This window comes from Fistularia commersonii, chromosome 7 (assembly GCF_037954325.1).
Source record: "Fistularia commersonii isolate RoL2024-O1a breed Wild chromosome 7, RoL_Fcom_v1.0, whole genome shotgun sequence".
Taxonomy (NCBI): domain Eukaryota; kingdom Metazoa; phylum Chordata; class Actinopteri; order Syngnathiformes; family Fistulariidae; genus Fistularia; species Fistularia commersonii.
Genome location: NC_141290.1, coordinates 14,879,126 through 14,895,385, shown reverse-complemented (window position 1 = coordinate 14,895,385; position 16,260 = coordinate 14,879,126). Strand labels below are relative to the sequence as shown.

The following is a 16,260-nucleotide window of genomic DNA, read 5'->3' as shown; positions in this document are numbered from 1 at the left end:
CTCCACTCGTAATTGGTCGAGTCGAGGTGCACATGGAGACACATTCTAATGTCAGGTGGGAAGTGATGCACTTGTGATTGGATGACCTGAGATGCATATTAATGCCCCGTCTGAGCACGTCAGGTGTATACCTCTACAATGTCCTGCAGCACAATCTCATCAGTTAAAGCCCTGGACAGGCATTCAGAAATTCAAATAATGGTACACTGAACGATAGGTCCCCTCCAGCTATCTGAGCCACAGGAAAGTGTTTTAATGTGAAAGGTTGTCCCATCCTGTTGAACCAGCCCAAAGCTCCAAATAGGTATTTTAGAAGGACTTGTACTCCTCCAGTCCTGAAAAGAAAAAAAGATCCCTTGCACCCGGCCTTGATAGCTTATGACAGTATTTGTTATTCGGTGCTGGCATCGTTGTAGTTTCAATAGAAAACACTGTAATAAAGCCATTGCATTTATTGTGCTCTTGGCACCATGGTTCAGATCCCAGTCTGCATTGTTATACTGTGAAATAGATCATCATAATAAATTCTCAGCTAATTGTGGTAGTAAATGCTCACATTAATTCACTATTGTTACACTCACACATTACATAATTTAATAATTTTCTGTTCTCAATTTATTAAGAACTGTACAATGCATTTATTGCACCAACATCTTGCTTGAATGCAATTTGAGGACCATTTTATCTCAGGCATAAAGTAAGCAAAACAAATAAAAAGAGAAAAAAAAATATCCCAGGGTTAAAGCTACAAATGGAAAGGGTGGGTGAGTATACGCTGAGGTTAAGTGATAGACTTGCAAGATTAAATTTAAGTGGGCAAAACAGCAAATACATAAGAATATTTTATTCAATATAAAGTAGAAGACATATTAGGAAAAAACAACTCATATTTTACAGGGAAAAATTGCAATAAAAAATATATTTCTCAAGGAGCTACATTGCTTCATTTTGAAGAAATGCCTGCAGGGGAAGCAATCATTAAACAAGACACGACCACACTGGACGAGTTTCTGAGTCATTTTTGCCAAATTTGTGAATTTGTTTAGACCCAGAAATTGACCACCTTTATATTCATAAATATGCTTTTAATTTTGTTTTGTGGATTTGCAACTTTGAAATTGGAAATGTGTTGCTTATATTGTGCAACTCAATGAATTTCTAATCTTGGAAAAATACACGGCCTTGCTGTTGCAAATCTAAGACAAAAGCGTGGAGGATTTCTTCCTTTTCCTTCATTTGAAACTACATCACAATGGGTTTTCAGTTTGTTTTTTGTTTTTTTATCTTCTCACAACAGCCATGATGCACCTTTGTAGATTTTTATCTTAACTAACCTATAAAGTTTTATGAAAGACATAAACATGTACTCGCATTTCAGCTCAATGGCCTTCTGTGTCTCGATAAACTGCACTACCTGATTACTTGAGGGAAGATATAAAAATGCTCTTTTCCCTAACTGCACTTCAGATCCACGACTATGAGATGTCAGATTCCTGGCCATTTCATTCAAGAATTTAATCACAAAGCTCTTTTAAGAAACATAGAAACAAATTACTGTTTATCTTGACACAGCAGCATAAAAATTAGATTGCTATTCATGATATTTCTGTGTTTTTCATAATTGAACTGTCTATGAGCTTGGTGATGATATTGCGTGTCCTTGGTTTTTGCAGATGGGGCCTCCCACAAGGATGTTCTTGGACTTACATGGATGGCACTTATCCTCACAGTGACAGTGGAACTGACGTGAAAACTCATCCAAGACATTCCTACACACGCATATAGACACACACACACACACACACACACACACACACACACACACACACACACACAAACAAATAAACACATACACACACAGGCAGACAATTACACACAATTAACACACATATACTTGCCCGTCTTATGCGACATTCACAAATGCACTGACATACACACACATACACGCGTGTGCGAGCACAGACACATACACTTTCTGCTATCCTGCAAGTCTTATCCAGTCATCATCAGACCCTCAATCATTTCAGTCAAGCAGGAAATTACATCATTATGGGATGGTGATCCACTGTTTTTGTAACAAAATAAGAACCACGATAATGATATCAAATGAACAATTTGATGAACGAAACAATAACCACCTCCTATATAGCCCTGCCCAGTCACATCTTTTTCCCTTTTTTCTTTTTTGTTTTTTTGGTTTCTTGCCCCATGTCTGGCTGTTGATAAATAAAATTAGTTGATTTGAAACAGGGAAAAAAGTGAAAAGAATTTTGATTTTTGTGTTTGGACTAGTGGAAACATCACTGTTATGACTGATATGTGCAAAGTGGAACTTGCTCATGTTGTTCTACTGTACCAATCACACCTATCAATCACACCCAATTAGCAACAAGCTGATAAAACCACGGGGAAAAAAAAACACTGATGCTTCTAGAGAACAATCTTTTCTTCATTATTATTATTTTTTTTAATATAAATGTTTTGTTCGCTTTATTTTTTCTTTTATTTTTTTTTATTTCTTTTTGATGGCTTGGAATGTACAAGATTTAAATGCAATTAGAAACTAGAAAAAAAATCTCCTTTTTGAGTGTATTTTGTGTACATCAGTGTAAATATTGCAGATAATTACAGAGGTTTTATGAGTTTATGGTGAGGGATGGTCACTTAGAGTTTACACTCCATATTTGTTTGTACTTCAACACTGTTTTCAGAGACAATCCGTGGCTGAAAGGACAAACCATTACTAGCCTTTCTGTTTTTCATTTGGTCTTTTTATATCTGTGACGCAGGTCTATAATGACAGAGTGAAAATAATTACATGACATATGTCTGCTGTTTTGGGGTTGTGGTGCATGTGACCTGTGAATTTTTTTTTTCTCCCTTTGGTGTGTTGCAAATGACAGCACTGCAACTCATTGTCACTGGCCTGTAATCCAGATATCTACTTGTGACATACTATCTTAAGTGACCTACATTGTGTACAATACGTAACTCTTACCCAAACATTTACAGTATTAGTAGGATCATTTTAGCCGCCATTCCAGGGAGGTGCTCACGGCAGGCAGCGTGTGTAAACAGGGTTGTTGCATTTGTTTCATTTCACATGTATTAAAATGGAGAGATGATAAAACTCAAAAGCCTTGGATTTACTTATAACACTGTGTACACAATGTTCTTGAGCATCATTAGTCACTGATGCGCTTCTTTTAATATTTCTGATTCTAATCAGCTCCCAAACAATTGAGTTTCTTATACCGTATTTTGCGGACCATAAGGCGCACCGCATTATAAGGCGTAATATCAATGAACGGGTCTATTTTCACACAAAAGGCACATGATAAAACATACTGTATATAAACCGAAACAGAATAGTCAGTTTAGTCGAACTTTATTCAACTCATTCACTCGTTCTATAATCCACTGTTCAATTTTGTCCTCTTATCTGTGACTATCTCGCTTTGTTCCCTTGGAAACTGTTTGGTCTCCTCCACTTCCGTACCATAGATTCATTAATGTGGAAATGTTTCGCGGCTGCTCTTTTCCCGTGATCTATTGCGTGACTGATAGCCTTGAGTAAGAATTCTGCTTCGTAAGCACGTCTCTTAACAAGTGCCATTTTGGGGGGTCCTCATACACACAAATGTACAGTAATATTCTGTTGAAGCGCAGTACGTACCGATATTGCAAAAAGTGGCGGAGGTAAGCGTAGCGCGTACTGTTCTCTGATTGGTTTATCATTGCCAGCGATAGCAGACTGAAGAACTGAAGTTAGTGGGAGGTTGGAACAATGTACTCCATCACCACATAATTAGTTATCTAATGTTGTCTGACATTGCAGCCCATATTCGACCAAGGACCGACTTTAATACAATGTCCCTGTGTCAGGTGGGAATGGTCCGACAATTAATCAGGCGCAGCGGATTCGTCGGTTACCAAAGTCACACTAAAACATTTTGACAGATTTTTGACCGCAGTGTACCAAATAAAATTGGTTCGAGGTCAGTGAGCACAACAAGAATTCATACATAAGGTGCACCGGATTATAAGGCGCGCGGCTGATTTATGAGAAGATGTAAGGATTTTAAGTGCGCCTCATAGTGCGAAAAATACGGTATCCCCTTTAACCATTTTTTAAGGCTACTGGAGTACTTTTGTGACTAAGTTATCCATTTCCTAAGGTTACAGTATTACCTCTAATCTTCAACTCAGTTTCAGTATTTCAGCTCTAGTGACACAAAGTTTCCAAAAACAATTTTCCCTGCAATTGAGAAAGAATTAAGTAGAAGTTCTTTTTGTTTTATGTCTTTCAGTATATTATTATCCTCAATATCTAAAAAAAGCACCACAATCTATCACGGTTAGGGGTTTGTTTGTTGTTTTTTTTTTTGTTTTTTTTTATTCTGCATCACATTGTAAGATATATGTCAATGTCAGTTGCCTACTTTTGGAAGATAAAAATATCCTCTTGAAAAATATATTCAGCAACACATTTTTGGGGGTTGGGGAGACAGTGACAGTATAAAGCTATATTATATGTTTTTATGCATTTCTCTTGGCTTATTAGACAAATGCATACTCTTGATCTGGATCACAGTGGATGTAACATGGGGACCTTGATAATGTGGGGCTGTTGGCAAGGGTATCATAGTTGTCTACATTCATAAATAAGTATGTGTAATCGCAAGTGAGTGGTCTGCAATGAAAGCCTAAAATTATAAATATCAGAGACAAATGGTAGTTGGATCGTATTTTGCAAACACAATAGACCTCAAAAAGTGAAGTTACTTCAAATTACTCTCAATTCAGTTGGATATATACTCACATGAGTTAAAATAAAAATTCTGACCTGCACCGAAATCCCTATCATTTGCAATAACAGCATTATAAAATCAAATCTCAAATCCGGGGCCAGAGTGACAAATCTATTTTATTCATTCCCGCACAAAGGTTAGCCCTTGCAAATTTTACTGTTGGACAGTGAAGTTAACTTAATCCAGAGTAATCATATTTTTTTTGTATTATTATTTATGTATTTATTTGTTGACTTCATCAAAATTATAAAATAAGCAAATTTAAAGACACACCATGTGTTGAGAAATTAAGGTTAAATTCAGGAGTGACTCAAAAGGAGAGGATTCAAAGTTTAGCTGGAGACAAGTGATAGACCCCTCAGTTTGGGATATCATCTAGCCCTACCAAAGTATGATTTACATACCAGCATACCGGATATGAGAGCTGCACACACACACACACACACACATACACACACACACGCACATAATTATAATATTATTAACATGAAGTGCTTGGATTTAAAACATTTTTTAAGAAGGAAAGCACGGCACATAAATTCTTGTCTTACCACTGTATTACATTATCACTCATTTTAAATTTGATTCAAGAGGCCCTTCTTTGATATATTTTTTTTTCCTTTTCAATCATTCCCTTCACATCCAAGAGAGGAAAACAGTTCATAGTATTTCTGAATTCATAAGTGACTGTGACAAGTGCGAGTCATGAGAAGCTACAGCTTAAATGTCATGTGGTTAGGAGATATGCATCATGGCATACAGATGTGCATTTGTGTGTGTGTTACAGATGTTCCTGAGTCCATGGTATTAATGACCAATCTATGTAGTTTTCTAAAACTCATAACATTTGTTTGAAGACTTGGACTAAATCAATCAAATGGACAATAAATGATACTCTTTCAAATATATGGCCTCATTAAATTTTCTCTGAGAAATTGCTTACTATCTTGGCACTGCATGAGAAAAAGTGTGTTCCTCTTTTGGCTATCCATTACTTCTATTAGCTGTAATAACTATTTTTTTGTAATTCACCTCTTCAGACCTGATCTTTTTTTATTATGTATTATTAATTTCATATAGTAACATTGAATCGGTAAGACCTGGACAAGATATTAAAAAAACACAAAACAGTATTGTCTTTGAAATTGAGAAATCTGGGGAGAAAAATATGTCTTCCTTTGTGTGGACAGTAGGCTTATTCTAGCACCAGTTGTTACATCTAGTGGTGGACGCAGTATGTCTCCCCTGGATTTTGCTTCTGATTTGAAAGTGAATGCCACATGCAGCACTGGGTTTCAAGTTTCAGGAGAATTAAGGTAACAGGCCAGAGAACTCAATGTAATATTCTCATCTGAGCGTGCACGGTTGCATGAGGTTACTAATACTTGTCACTTTAACCATCCCTTTGTCTGTTCTTTGTTTGATGTGAGAAAGAGACTTCATATGAAAAGAGCTGCATAGACATGTATCAAGTCAATAACGTACTAGTTTAGACAACTTGTATTTTGTTGCCTTAAGTGCATGTCCTCTTTTTTGGACTCTGTTCTTCTTTTCATTATTTAAGCTTCTGTTTTTGTTATCTGACAAGCTCACAGATTACAGTATCTAAATTGAGCTTTTTGTAATTACCCAGCATTTAAGGTACATCAAGGCTGGGAATGGGCAAACTGGAGAAAATAGTGGTTCCCTAATTACTCCGTTATTTCTCACGAGGGACTGAGAGCTGAAACACCTGACAATTGTTTTCTCTTCATCACGCTCAGTGTGGTCCTCCTCAGCTGGGAGCAAGGTTGAAAAGAAGAAGCTGCTTCCATGACCCATCTGTGAATTATTCACAAGGCAACCATGCTTGCAGAATCTGGTTTCCTCTATGTCATCTGCAGTCTCGGCGATCGAATGACAAACAGTGTGGCCATGCCAGCTACAACACCTGACACATCCTCTGTAGATTCAATTTCTAAAATGCTGCTCAGAGTAGTTGTTAAAATATTGCACCTTCATAGTTGACCACAGCTTCTCTCAGGTGTGTTGTAGGCAAGATAAAACAACAACTGCACAACAGCAGCTGAGTGACAGGGCTCCCATGTGACCGAGAGATACAGTATGTCTGCAACTCAGTATACATTATGGAAATGAATGACACCGTTAGCTTTCTCTCCGGGCACTTTTCATCCTGCATTCTAGTGATGTGCATCTCTGTTATACACAGCTGGGAAAGATTTTATACTACCAGGTGACTGTTTTTTGTATTTTGTTTTTGTTTTTTTTGGTCTGATGGACAGTTGAAGCATCTGCATGGGCACAGACTGGGACCTTTGATCCGTAACGTGACTGTGCAAACAGATGTATCCTGGTTATTAAGTATTTGATACATGTCACATGATGATCATACCCAACCCCTTATTTAAACTAGGTTTCATTTCCTGCAGTGTGAGGTGTGTGTTGTAACCAGATATGGCATATTACATGCATTAAAAAAATTAAAACAGTTTGAAAAGTGGCTGGAATAAAACTTGACATGATCCTGCACCAATAACAGAATTCCTTAAAGAAAGAAAGGATTAAAATAAGCTAAAGAAGATATTGTATGGGAATTGCACAACTGAGTGAGTGTGTGCTTATTGACTCTGCATTTGACTTGCCACAGGTGAAGCATGACTTCTGCCCCGCCCAACCAGACAAGCAAATGCAAATAATACCTGCAGAGGAATCATTTTACATTGGATCCTTGGAGCAAAGAGGAGCAGTCATCAGATCGCAGGAGCTTTTATATAATGAAACCAGACAGTGTGCTGCCATCAGCTGAGACAAATTGACAGCTGCATTCAGAGGGATCAGTCAACCAGTTGTTGCCGCCGCTGCTACTATGCCAAGCGCAGAGCATTTCGGAGTCGTGTTCGACATGACACTGTTACTGAAGGTGGGTCTCTCTGTTGCTGTGGTGGTTCTGGTGTCGCTGGCCTACAGGTTCTACAGCTCCAGAGATGCAAGGAATATTGAGCAACTTGTCAAAGACTACAAAGAACAGCAAAATGCAACCTGCCAAAACTGCAAGACATCACTTCAACGTCAGCACTCACCAAAGAAGGACATCGCTAACACCTCTGGTGACCTGACGTCTGATGGCAGCAAGACGTCGCCAGCAGAAGCTCATCTACAGCAACCTGGAGAAAGCGAAGAGGCACCAGTCTCGTTTGATCAGAGCATAAAAGGAGATATAATTGCTCATCAGAAGCAGAGCGAGATTGCCACCAGGAATGCATCATTTGGATGTGCTTTGAGCCTTCCCTGTCCAGCAGAGCGAGGGAAGACCAGTGAAACAGTACGCCGCTCTCCTTGCTTTTTGCAGAAGTTAGAGCACAGCGTGGGAGTGGGCAGAGAGTTAAGGCAGGACTTGGAGCGACAGGGGGTTTATTCAAGCTTCCTTTCCAAGGCAGAGATCAAAGCAGAGGATGCAAACCTGTTGCTGGATGAAAAAGTAGCCCAGACTGTGCGTGGAAAGATATATGATTATTTTGTAGAGTCCTCCTCTCACTCTATAAACAGTGTGTTGGGTCAATGTGAGAGGAACTGTGAGTCAGAGTCAGTGGAGGTCGTAAGCCATAACAGCAGCTTCACAGAATCTCCCACCTCTCTGGACCCCATCATTAAGTGTGACCTAGCATTTCCACAAAGCACTTCGGAGGATCGCTCCTTGCTGAGGCACCCCGCAAGGCCTGCACGCCTACGCAAGCAGAGCTATCTGTCCGCAGCGGAGCAGTCTGAGAGGTCCATCCCCTCAGTAACTTTGACCGCCTCAACTCCAATTACTCATTCTCTGGCAGCAAGCGGCAAACAGTCCATCACAGCCGACCCTGTGATGTGTCCCCCTACGTGTGTTAAAGACCCTACGGTGAAGGAGGGGACTGATTTAGAGGTTGTAGCTGGGGCAAAATTTTTATGCCTTCCGGCAAAAACTCCTTGTGGTGCTGACCTGGAATGCTTGAAGAGTAAGCTTGATCTCGGTAACTGTTTAGAGGTGCTCTGCCTTGCCAAAAAACACGGCCAGTCCTCTTTGCACCAAGCAGCCATTGGACTCATGTCAGATAACTACCTCCAGGTGCTCAGAGACCACACCCTTTATGGGCGACTAATGGCCGGTGAGAGGGAACAAATCAAGAAGCAGAGAATGAGAGGCAGGAGATTTGTAATGGTGGCGAACGTGGATCCCCAAGACTGGGCAAGCAACACCGTAAAGCAGCCAGCGGAGACAGAGCAGAGGAGCACGTCCAGTGCTGTGTACTATTATGATAGCTGCAAAGACGCCTGGCACGCACTTTGCCAAATCCCTCTGGAGGTCATAAGTAAAGCCTGTGCCATGTGCACAATGGATAACTACTTATTTGTAACAGTGGGCTGCCAAGGCACAGACAGAGAAATGATACCCTCAAATCGAGTATTTTGCTACAATCCTTTGACATCCATTTGGAAAGAGATCAGTCCCATGAACGAAGCCAGGCCCCGCTGCAAACTTGCGGCACTGGAGGGCTACATCTATGCCATCGGGGGGGAGTGCCTCTCCTCTGTGGAACGCTATGACCCGAAATTGGACAGATGGACTTTTGTGGCCCCTTTGCCTAATGACACGTTTGCTGTTGCACACCATGTCACAGTGTGCCATGGAGAGCTTTTTGTCTCAGGGGGATCTCTAAGATATCTGCTCCTGCGTTATAGCCCTAAAACGAACAGCTGGAGGTCAAGCAGCTCCGTCGGCAGCAAAGACAGAACCGCAGATATGGTGGCCGTGGGGCGATTTCTGTATCGGTTTGATGTTAACCCGCTGCTGGGTATCAGTGTCTACCGTTACCACACTGTGGCCCGGCTGTGGTATGAGTGCGGCACCAAACGACTGCAACGCTGCCCCGCTTTCCAGTGTGTCACGATGGATGACATAATCTACTGTGTCAGCCGGCAGTTCACCATGAGGTTTGAGGCTGATGAGATCTCTCCTGCATTCATAGACGAGGATTTGAGTGTCCTCTCTGCAGCTAAGGGCACACTTTTTCCCTCTGTCCTCTCACTTCCAGATAAGACGCCTCGCCAGACCAGTGTGTAATGAGGATTCAGTTTTCCCTTGATGATGAGATTAGGTGATGACTGAGTATCCCTACAGAGGCCAGTTCCATGTCAAGTTTCTTCTTCGATGTGTATGGCTTCGTGTAAGTTTTCGCTAACCTCTCCAAGCCATAACTACTATTCCTTCAGAGTTTTGTTTCTTGGCCCTGGCACGTATGTGTAAAGCCATTACTGCCGTAGACGTGGTCACGCGGCTGTTTACTTTGATTTACATGGATTTACAAAACTGCGGTGTCGTTACTTTGCTCCCTGCATTTCCTGCTCCTTTGTTTGAGTTAGAATTATGCCATTTCAGATCTTTAACTTCCAGTTGTGAAATAATTTGTAAATGCATGGGTTCATTCTATTACATATTACAGTCCTCCTCTTCAAGGGGCACAAATAAAACTTACATCGTGGCCTGGATACAGTGCAATTATCTACAGTTGCTCTTTAAATATGACAGGGTGTAAATGGGTGTGTCATACAATATAAATAGGGAAACTTCAAAAAGCATTTGTCACAGAAAAACTCACTCTTGCTCTCTTTGGTGACCGGAAAATGTTTTTCTTTTCATCTTGACAGAGCAGGGCTCGTTCATTGTACTTTGTTCATTGCATCTCTTTCCTTTAAAAATGTTTGGAAAAATACCAAATAAATGTATGATTTTGTCATTCATTGCATATTAATCCACATTTAGTGAATAATTAAATCAAATGTGTTCTTTCAGTATTTGTGTGGCTGACTGTATAAACACTTCAGGGCTTTTTTTTTCTTAAGTCTTGAGCATTTAGGTTGACAATGGGATGTATGTGTGAGAGTAATACAAATACTAAATCCGTCATTGCTGGCTCATTTAATATCAAGTCTTTCTATATATAGCCTTTTAAGCTTGAGGGCTTTAAAGACCCACTGACAGGTTTCAGAGAGATATGCTGCTATAGCACCATCATGTGGCACTGATGGCAAGTGGAGCCGTGCTTTGGATTAAACAGACGAAACCGGCACAACACAGAGATGTCATTTGACTGAGTGGCTTCGACAGTCAGCAAGGTGCAGCGGCTAGAAGCAGATTGAAACAGGGCTTCAGCTGCAGAGACTGGCAGCAGGCAGGAGAGGTGAGTCAGACACAGATGGTTGACCATCAAACATAAACATCTTTGATTCTTCCTAATTAAACACTTTGATTCCCTGCAATTAAACATGTATTGGGATGGGGGTCAAACGCGTCCCTTCAGACTTTACCTTGAATAACCCATGGCTTCTAGTTTGCCTTAATTCACAGGTCAGCTCTGCCACTGACACTTGTTTTCTGTATTTTTTCCACATTTTTTTTCTATTCCTGATGCCCCACCCACCCCATATATCATATCTAGGGTAATACTAACAAGCCAGTCTGGGATTCAAAAATCAAGTGTGCAGGAAAGGGGAAGAAAATCTGCATACAATTGTTCTTTGGAAGGGTTGACATAATTTATAGACTTCCGCCTGATACAAACACACACTTGCACACACTCAAAAATTTCACTCAGCAGTAACATATAATAGACCTGCATTAGTTCTCAGAGAAGCTCATTTGTTTTTTTAACGCCACTTAATTTCCTAGTGGGTAATTCTTTTTTAATTTTATTTTATTATTTTTTTTTATTGATTTTTATTACCCTTTTTTCATGACGATAAAACAACAAAGCAGCACCGCCTTGAACGTAGTTTCTAAATGAAAGAGCAGTGTGAGAGCGTCTTTCAAAAACCGAAGTGAAACTTTGATCTTGAACTTGTAGAAACAGGCTTTGCCTCACATCCAGGTCTTTCTTTCTTTTTTTTTTTTTTGCAGTTATGATTGGCTAGGTAGAGGTGGCCGTAGAGAACGTGTGAAGTCCACGGCAATGTCCTGGCAATGCTGCACTGGCAGGAAAAAGTAAGTGGGTGCAGACTTGTATGCAGACACTGATCGGAGGTATGATTATTCCTTTTCCAAATGGTATTTTGTGGACTGCGACGGGCCAAGTTTGGCTGGAGGGGCAATAAAAGGAGCGCAATTTACCCATTAATTACAGCGGTGATTGATTTGGAACAATAAAAAGCATCTGGGGAGATCCGCATTACATCGCTCATGAATGCAACTGCTGACGTGTTGCATCCAAACAAAATACAGTACCCTGAGGCGTGTTTTACTACACCCATAACACAGTGGCCTGAGTAGAATTTGGACAGTAAGACTGCCATGGCGATATGTCCTGATGCCTGGTTAACTTCATACTGCATAATCAAGTATTAAGAGAATGTGGATGACGGCAGTCTCAACATTGTTAGCCTTTAGAGGATTATGTCAGAGAGGCCACGACCTATTCTCTTATTATAATCTTCAAGAGTCTTACTTTGTGACACCAGCAATTTGTCCTAACTGGCCTTTAAGTGTCTGTTGAACTGTTGATTTTACGCACACTTTATGACTGCTGAGTCTGTCTGGAAACTTGCTTTCATAATGAGTTTTATCACAGCCCTTTATCTCGGCCATCAATATTATGCAGAAACGGCCACAGTCGGGAGAAGAAAGCCCTGACTTGCAGGACTGTGACAGGCATTCAATTGGTGTTAATGCCATGAATGAGTAGTTAAAGGCTGGCCTCAGCTCACAACAAAGCAGATCTTGTCGAAAAGATGTCCGGTCTAAAGTCCCAGCGGAGCCGATAGTCCACATGATTGGTGCTGGTGGCTGTCTTCGGCTCCCAAGTGAACTGTGTCAGACAGAATAAACAGACGTTGCAAAGTGGAGGGAGGAAGGGGGAACTGGGGGGGGGTATGAAGTAGTTTGAGCAATGGGGCCGTTGCAAGGATCAGCAAAGCTCACACTTCACTATCGATCCATGCTGTTGTACAGTATTTCTTGAGTCATTTCTCCTTTCAGATCGCGAAGCAGCTGCCCGTGGTTGGAACGAACATCAATGCAATTAGTCTGTGGCGCTTAGGTCTCACACCGAGAGACTGCTGATTTAGCTGAGTGGAAGGTGTCTAATCGCTTGGCAATACACTTGACTTCCAGCTGAGGTGCCAATTATATATTTATATACTTATCTTATTTGCATTATGACAGTGCCACTGTCTGTGTTATAACCCCAAAAGGCAAACAATAAGAGATTACTATCTGTCACTCTCAAGCTCAATGGCTTTTGCCTATTTCCCGCGAAGAATGTGTCATCGTAAAGCTAAATGCCCCCCCTTTTGAATATGGATCTATATTTTGATATTAAGTAGAGAAATTACTTGTCAGATGGGCAACACAAAATCGCAGCACAATAAAAGTTTATTTTGATTTTTTTAATACAATTTCTGTCTTGTTTTTGGCAGTCTAATTAGGTTAATTCGGGGCATTTTTAAACTTTATTCACGTTAATTTAATCTTGTTTCTTGAAAATGGTGAGCCAATTCATTGACAATTTTAGGTAATTTCTTGCAGATTTTATACACTTTTTATTAGTCTAGGAATTTTTCCTTTTTTTTTAAATAATAAGACAGAAAAAACGTGGGATAATGAGGGATTAATGGCAAACGATTATCATGTATGTTACTATACTCTGGGTCTTGAATATAGATAAACAAAAATGTTTTGCGGATATTGTTTATACATTTTTAGTGAAGTTATTCTGTTTGTTCTGTAAAAACTCAATAATGTCCTGTGAAAATAATAGGAATGTTTTGCAATATTCTGCATTTCAGCTGATTATTAACTTCCCTACCTTCTATCACATGTTGTGCTTTAAGGTAAAATTGAAAGTCAGGAACAAAATCAGTCAGACAAAATCCTTTCCCATCGTTCTGTGTCCCTTTCATTCTCCACTCGGTTGTATTGGGTGGTTAAGTCATGCCCTGCCTTGTGTCGACCTCAACAAATAAGCGTGAGGTCTTGTTAGAACAGAGTCTGTTATCCAGTCTAACAGAGAGCATGAAGCCACTTTCACCTTGTCCTTCAATGCTACATGAATTGGACGGGAAATTCAGGAGCTCTGTTGCCATGGATACAGCAAACACTGAATGGTAAGGCAAGCAGGATATCAAGAAAGATCCTGGGAGAGCTTTTACTCCTTTGTTAAAGAAATGCATCCCTTAAGGCCATGGCATGACATTTGCCTTCAGCAGCCATGTATATGTAATCAAAAAGGGTTTCTAAAAATCATGTCCTTGGGCTGCTTTTTCATTTGCGTGGGAAATAAGTAGGGTTATTGTTTTATTCTTCTTTTCTAGTAATTTTTTTCAACAAATGTTAATGAAGAAAAAGCAAACACAGGAGATATTTTTTGTTTCGAAGATATGAAAAAAACAGGCAAATGAAACTTTTTCGTCATTTCAGATATATCCATATGTCCAAAAGTACAACGCAAATATAATAAAAAAGGACTTGTACACATTTCAAGTATGTTAAAGGAACAGTAACATTGTGTTTGTACTGATGTCAACAAAAGACATTTGGAAAAAAAATGCACTATGATGCATTATCTTAAACAGAATGTATACTGAATTTTAAAATTCAAAAACGCTTTTTCATGCCCTATTAAAATTAGTCCCTGGGATAAAATAAAAAATAAAAAAAACGTAAGTAAAATAAAATCTTAATGTGAAAATCCTTCTATCATTATTTAATATATCATGAATGCCTTCATTAAATTTAAGTGCACTTCGTCATGCTGTAATTTTACTACATGTATTTTGGAGAAATGCACAAGCAAACACTTTTAACTACTCAGCAGTAGCTTTTTGAGATGGGTTTTGTTTGTTTTGTTTTTTTGAATGGGAAATATCCAAAATACAGGACATTACAGTGTTTTTATATAATTGGCAACATCCTCCACTATCTGCTCTGCAGAAGGAAAGGTGAGCCAGCCCTGGTTAAAAAAGTTAATCATACCATGAAAACCATCTGTCACATGTTGCCAGGTCACATCTACTTCCAGATCCAGGAGGCGTTTTCGATAAAGCATCCCCTCATCCCTCAGGACATCATACTCACAGGTGAGTATAAAAGTAGGCGGGGATTTCTGGAGAACACTATCATCAGCCAGTAAAGGTGACACCTCCGGTTCTAAACCAGCTTTGATGATGTGATACACCTCCCCATCATACTCTGAAACTGGTTCCTCAATGAAACCCTGAGCAAGACACTCGGGAGGCAGGTTGGACGGGGAGAGCCAGTTCTTGTATTGTGGCCTGAGCTCAGTTGGGACATGGTTCCCTTCCAGCAGGTCTTGGCAAATAGACATGTCCCCATTGAGATACTGCAGGTAATAGAACACCATCCGGCCACGAAACAATATGGGCACAGCATGGTTCTGCTGGTATGAAGGCAGGTTGAAATCTGCCATCTGCAGGGTTGGGTAGATGAGGACCTGAGCGCAGGGGAATGGCAGATGTCCATCCCCTTTCCTCAGCAGCCTTTGGCACAGGGCTGCTGCCATGTTTGCCCCAGTGCCGTCCCCTCCGACTGCCACTCTGTGAGGGTCCACGCTAAACTCTGCCTCAGCCACAGACAGGAAGTGACACATTGCTGTTTCACAGTCATCCAGCTGGGCAGGATACCGGTGCTCCGGAGCTAATCGGTACCTAAGAGGGTTGAGAGGGGAGACAATAGGTTGTTCCCTGGCTGTTTAGCAGACAAAATGGATTTGGGATGTTTATATGCGATGCAGTGTTAAAAAAACAGCAACAAAGAACGGCAAAAACTAAAAAAAGACTTAGTACCCAACAGAGACCACAGTCGTGTCCGATTCCTTCGCAATGTGCCTGCAGACTTCATCTACAGAATCTGGGTGAGCAAAACATCAGTTATTTTAACATTGTGTGTTATTCCGGACAACATAGAGTACATTTCTATCCCTCTTTATTTTAACACTTGTCTCTTTTGTCTAATTATAAACTAAAGATTTCAAATTAGATATTGTCTACTCCATTTCATTTCAAAGGGAAATATTGCACTTTCAAGTCCAGTTAATGGCTCAGGTAGCTTTCATTTGGAAGTTACTTTGAAGGTTAATACTTGGATATGACATAATGATGTGCATAATCTCACAATTAATTCTTTTAGATCAGATTTAAAAAAAAAAAAAAGTACTACACCGATCAGAAATTTGATAGACAATAGTCTGTGCTTCAATATTTGCTCTGCAAACTTGTTTTTGCAGTGTAAATTGCTCAGCAAGTCATTTAACACTCGCACCCTTATACATTAAACTCGCTAAGAGTGCATAGATTTTCGAGGTGCAAGGTGTATTTGTTAATCATTCCTCTGCTTAGCACATAGAAATATAACAGGGCTGGATGTTCTGCATTTGTTGCCAAACACATTGCAAATTTTGCTGTCTTT

General features: G+C 40.1%; 3 protein-coding genes across 6 annotated transcripts in view; 2 read left to right on the top strand and 1 right to left on the bottom strand.

Moving 5' to 3' along the window:
• igsf21a (immunoglobin superfamily, member 21a) overlaps positions 1-7,300 on the top strand; it is a 230,116-nt gene extending 222,816 nt beyond the window's left edge. For all 3 annotated transcript variants that reach the window (XM_086149993.1, XM_086149991.1, XM_086149992.1), the window contains one exon: positions 1,674-7,300. In XM_086149993.1, coding sequence (XP_086006119.1) covers positions 1,674-1,750 — 77 coding nt within the window. In that variant the 3' untranslated portion in view covers positions 1,751-7,300. The remainder of the gene's footprint in view (positions 1-1,673) is intronic.
• Positions 7,301-7,555: 255 nt separating this feature from the next.
• Positions 7,556-10,435, top strand: klhdc7a (kelch domain containing 7A). Of its 2 annotated transcripts, XM_086148858.1 has the most exons (2): positions 7,556-9,776; positions 9,878-10,435. In XM_086148858.1, the coding sequence occupies exons 1-2, from the start codon at positions 7,678-7,680 to the stop codon at positions 9,879-9,881; spliced, it is 2,103 nt and encodes a 700-aa protein (XP_086004984.1). In that variant the 5' UTR covers positions 7,556-7,677; the 3' UTR covers positions 9,882-10,435. The 2 variants fall into 2 exon arrangements, with proteins under 2 accessions (XP_086004984.1, XP_086004983.1); XM_086148857.1 differs by having other exon boundaries at positions 7,556-10,435.
• A 2,756-nt stretch (positions 10,436-13,191) lies between these two features.
• Positions 13,192-16,008, bottom strand: aadacl4 (arylacetamide deacetylase-like 4). Its single transcript, XM_086148856.1, has 2 exons — positions 15,639-16,008; positions 13,192-15,500 (listed from the first exon to the last, which is right to left on the bottom strand). Exon 2 carries the CDS (start codon positions 15,440-15,442, stop codon positions 14,717-14,719), a length of 726 nt encoding a protein of 241 aa, XP_086004982.1. The 5' UTR covers positions 15,443-15,500; positions 15,639-16,008; the 3' UTR covers positions 13,192-14,716.
• Positions 16,009-16,260: the final 252 nt, after the last annotated feature.

Bases quoted from the DNA above. Each gene is read 5' to 3' on its own strand.
- aadacl4 (XM_086148856.1), bottom strand. From the start codon at position 15,442: ATGTGTCACTTCCTGTCTGTGGCTGAGGCAGAGTTTAGCGTGGACCCT.
- klhdc7a (XM_086148857.1), top strand. From the start codon at position 7,678: ATGCCAAGCGCAGAGCATTTCGGAGTCGTGTTCGACATGACACTGTTA.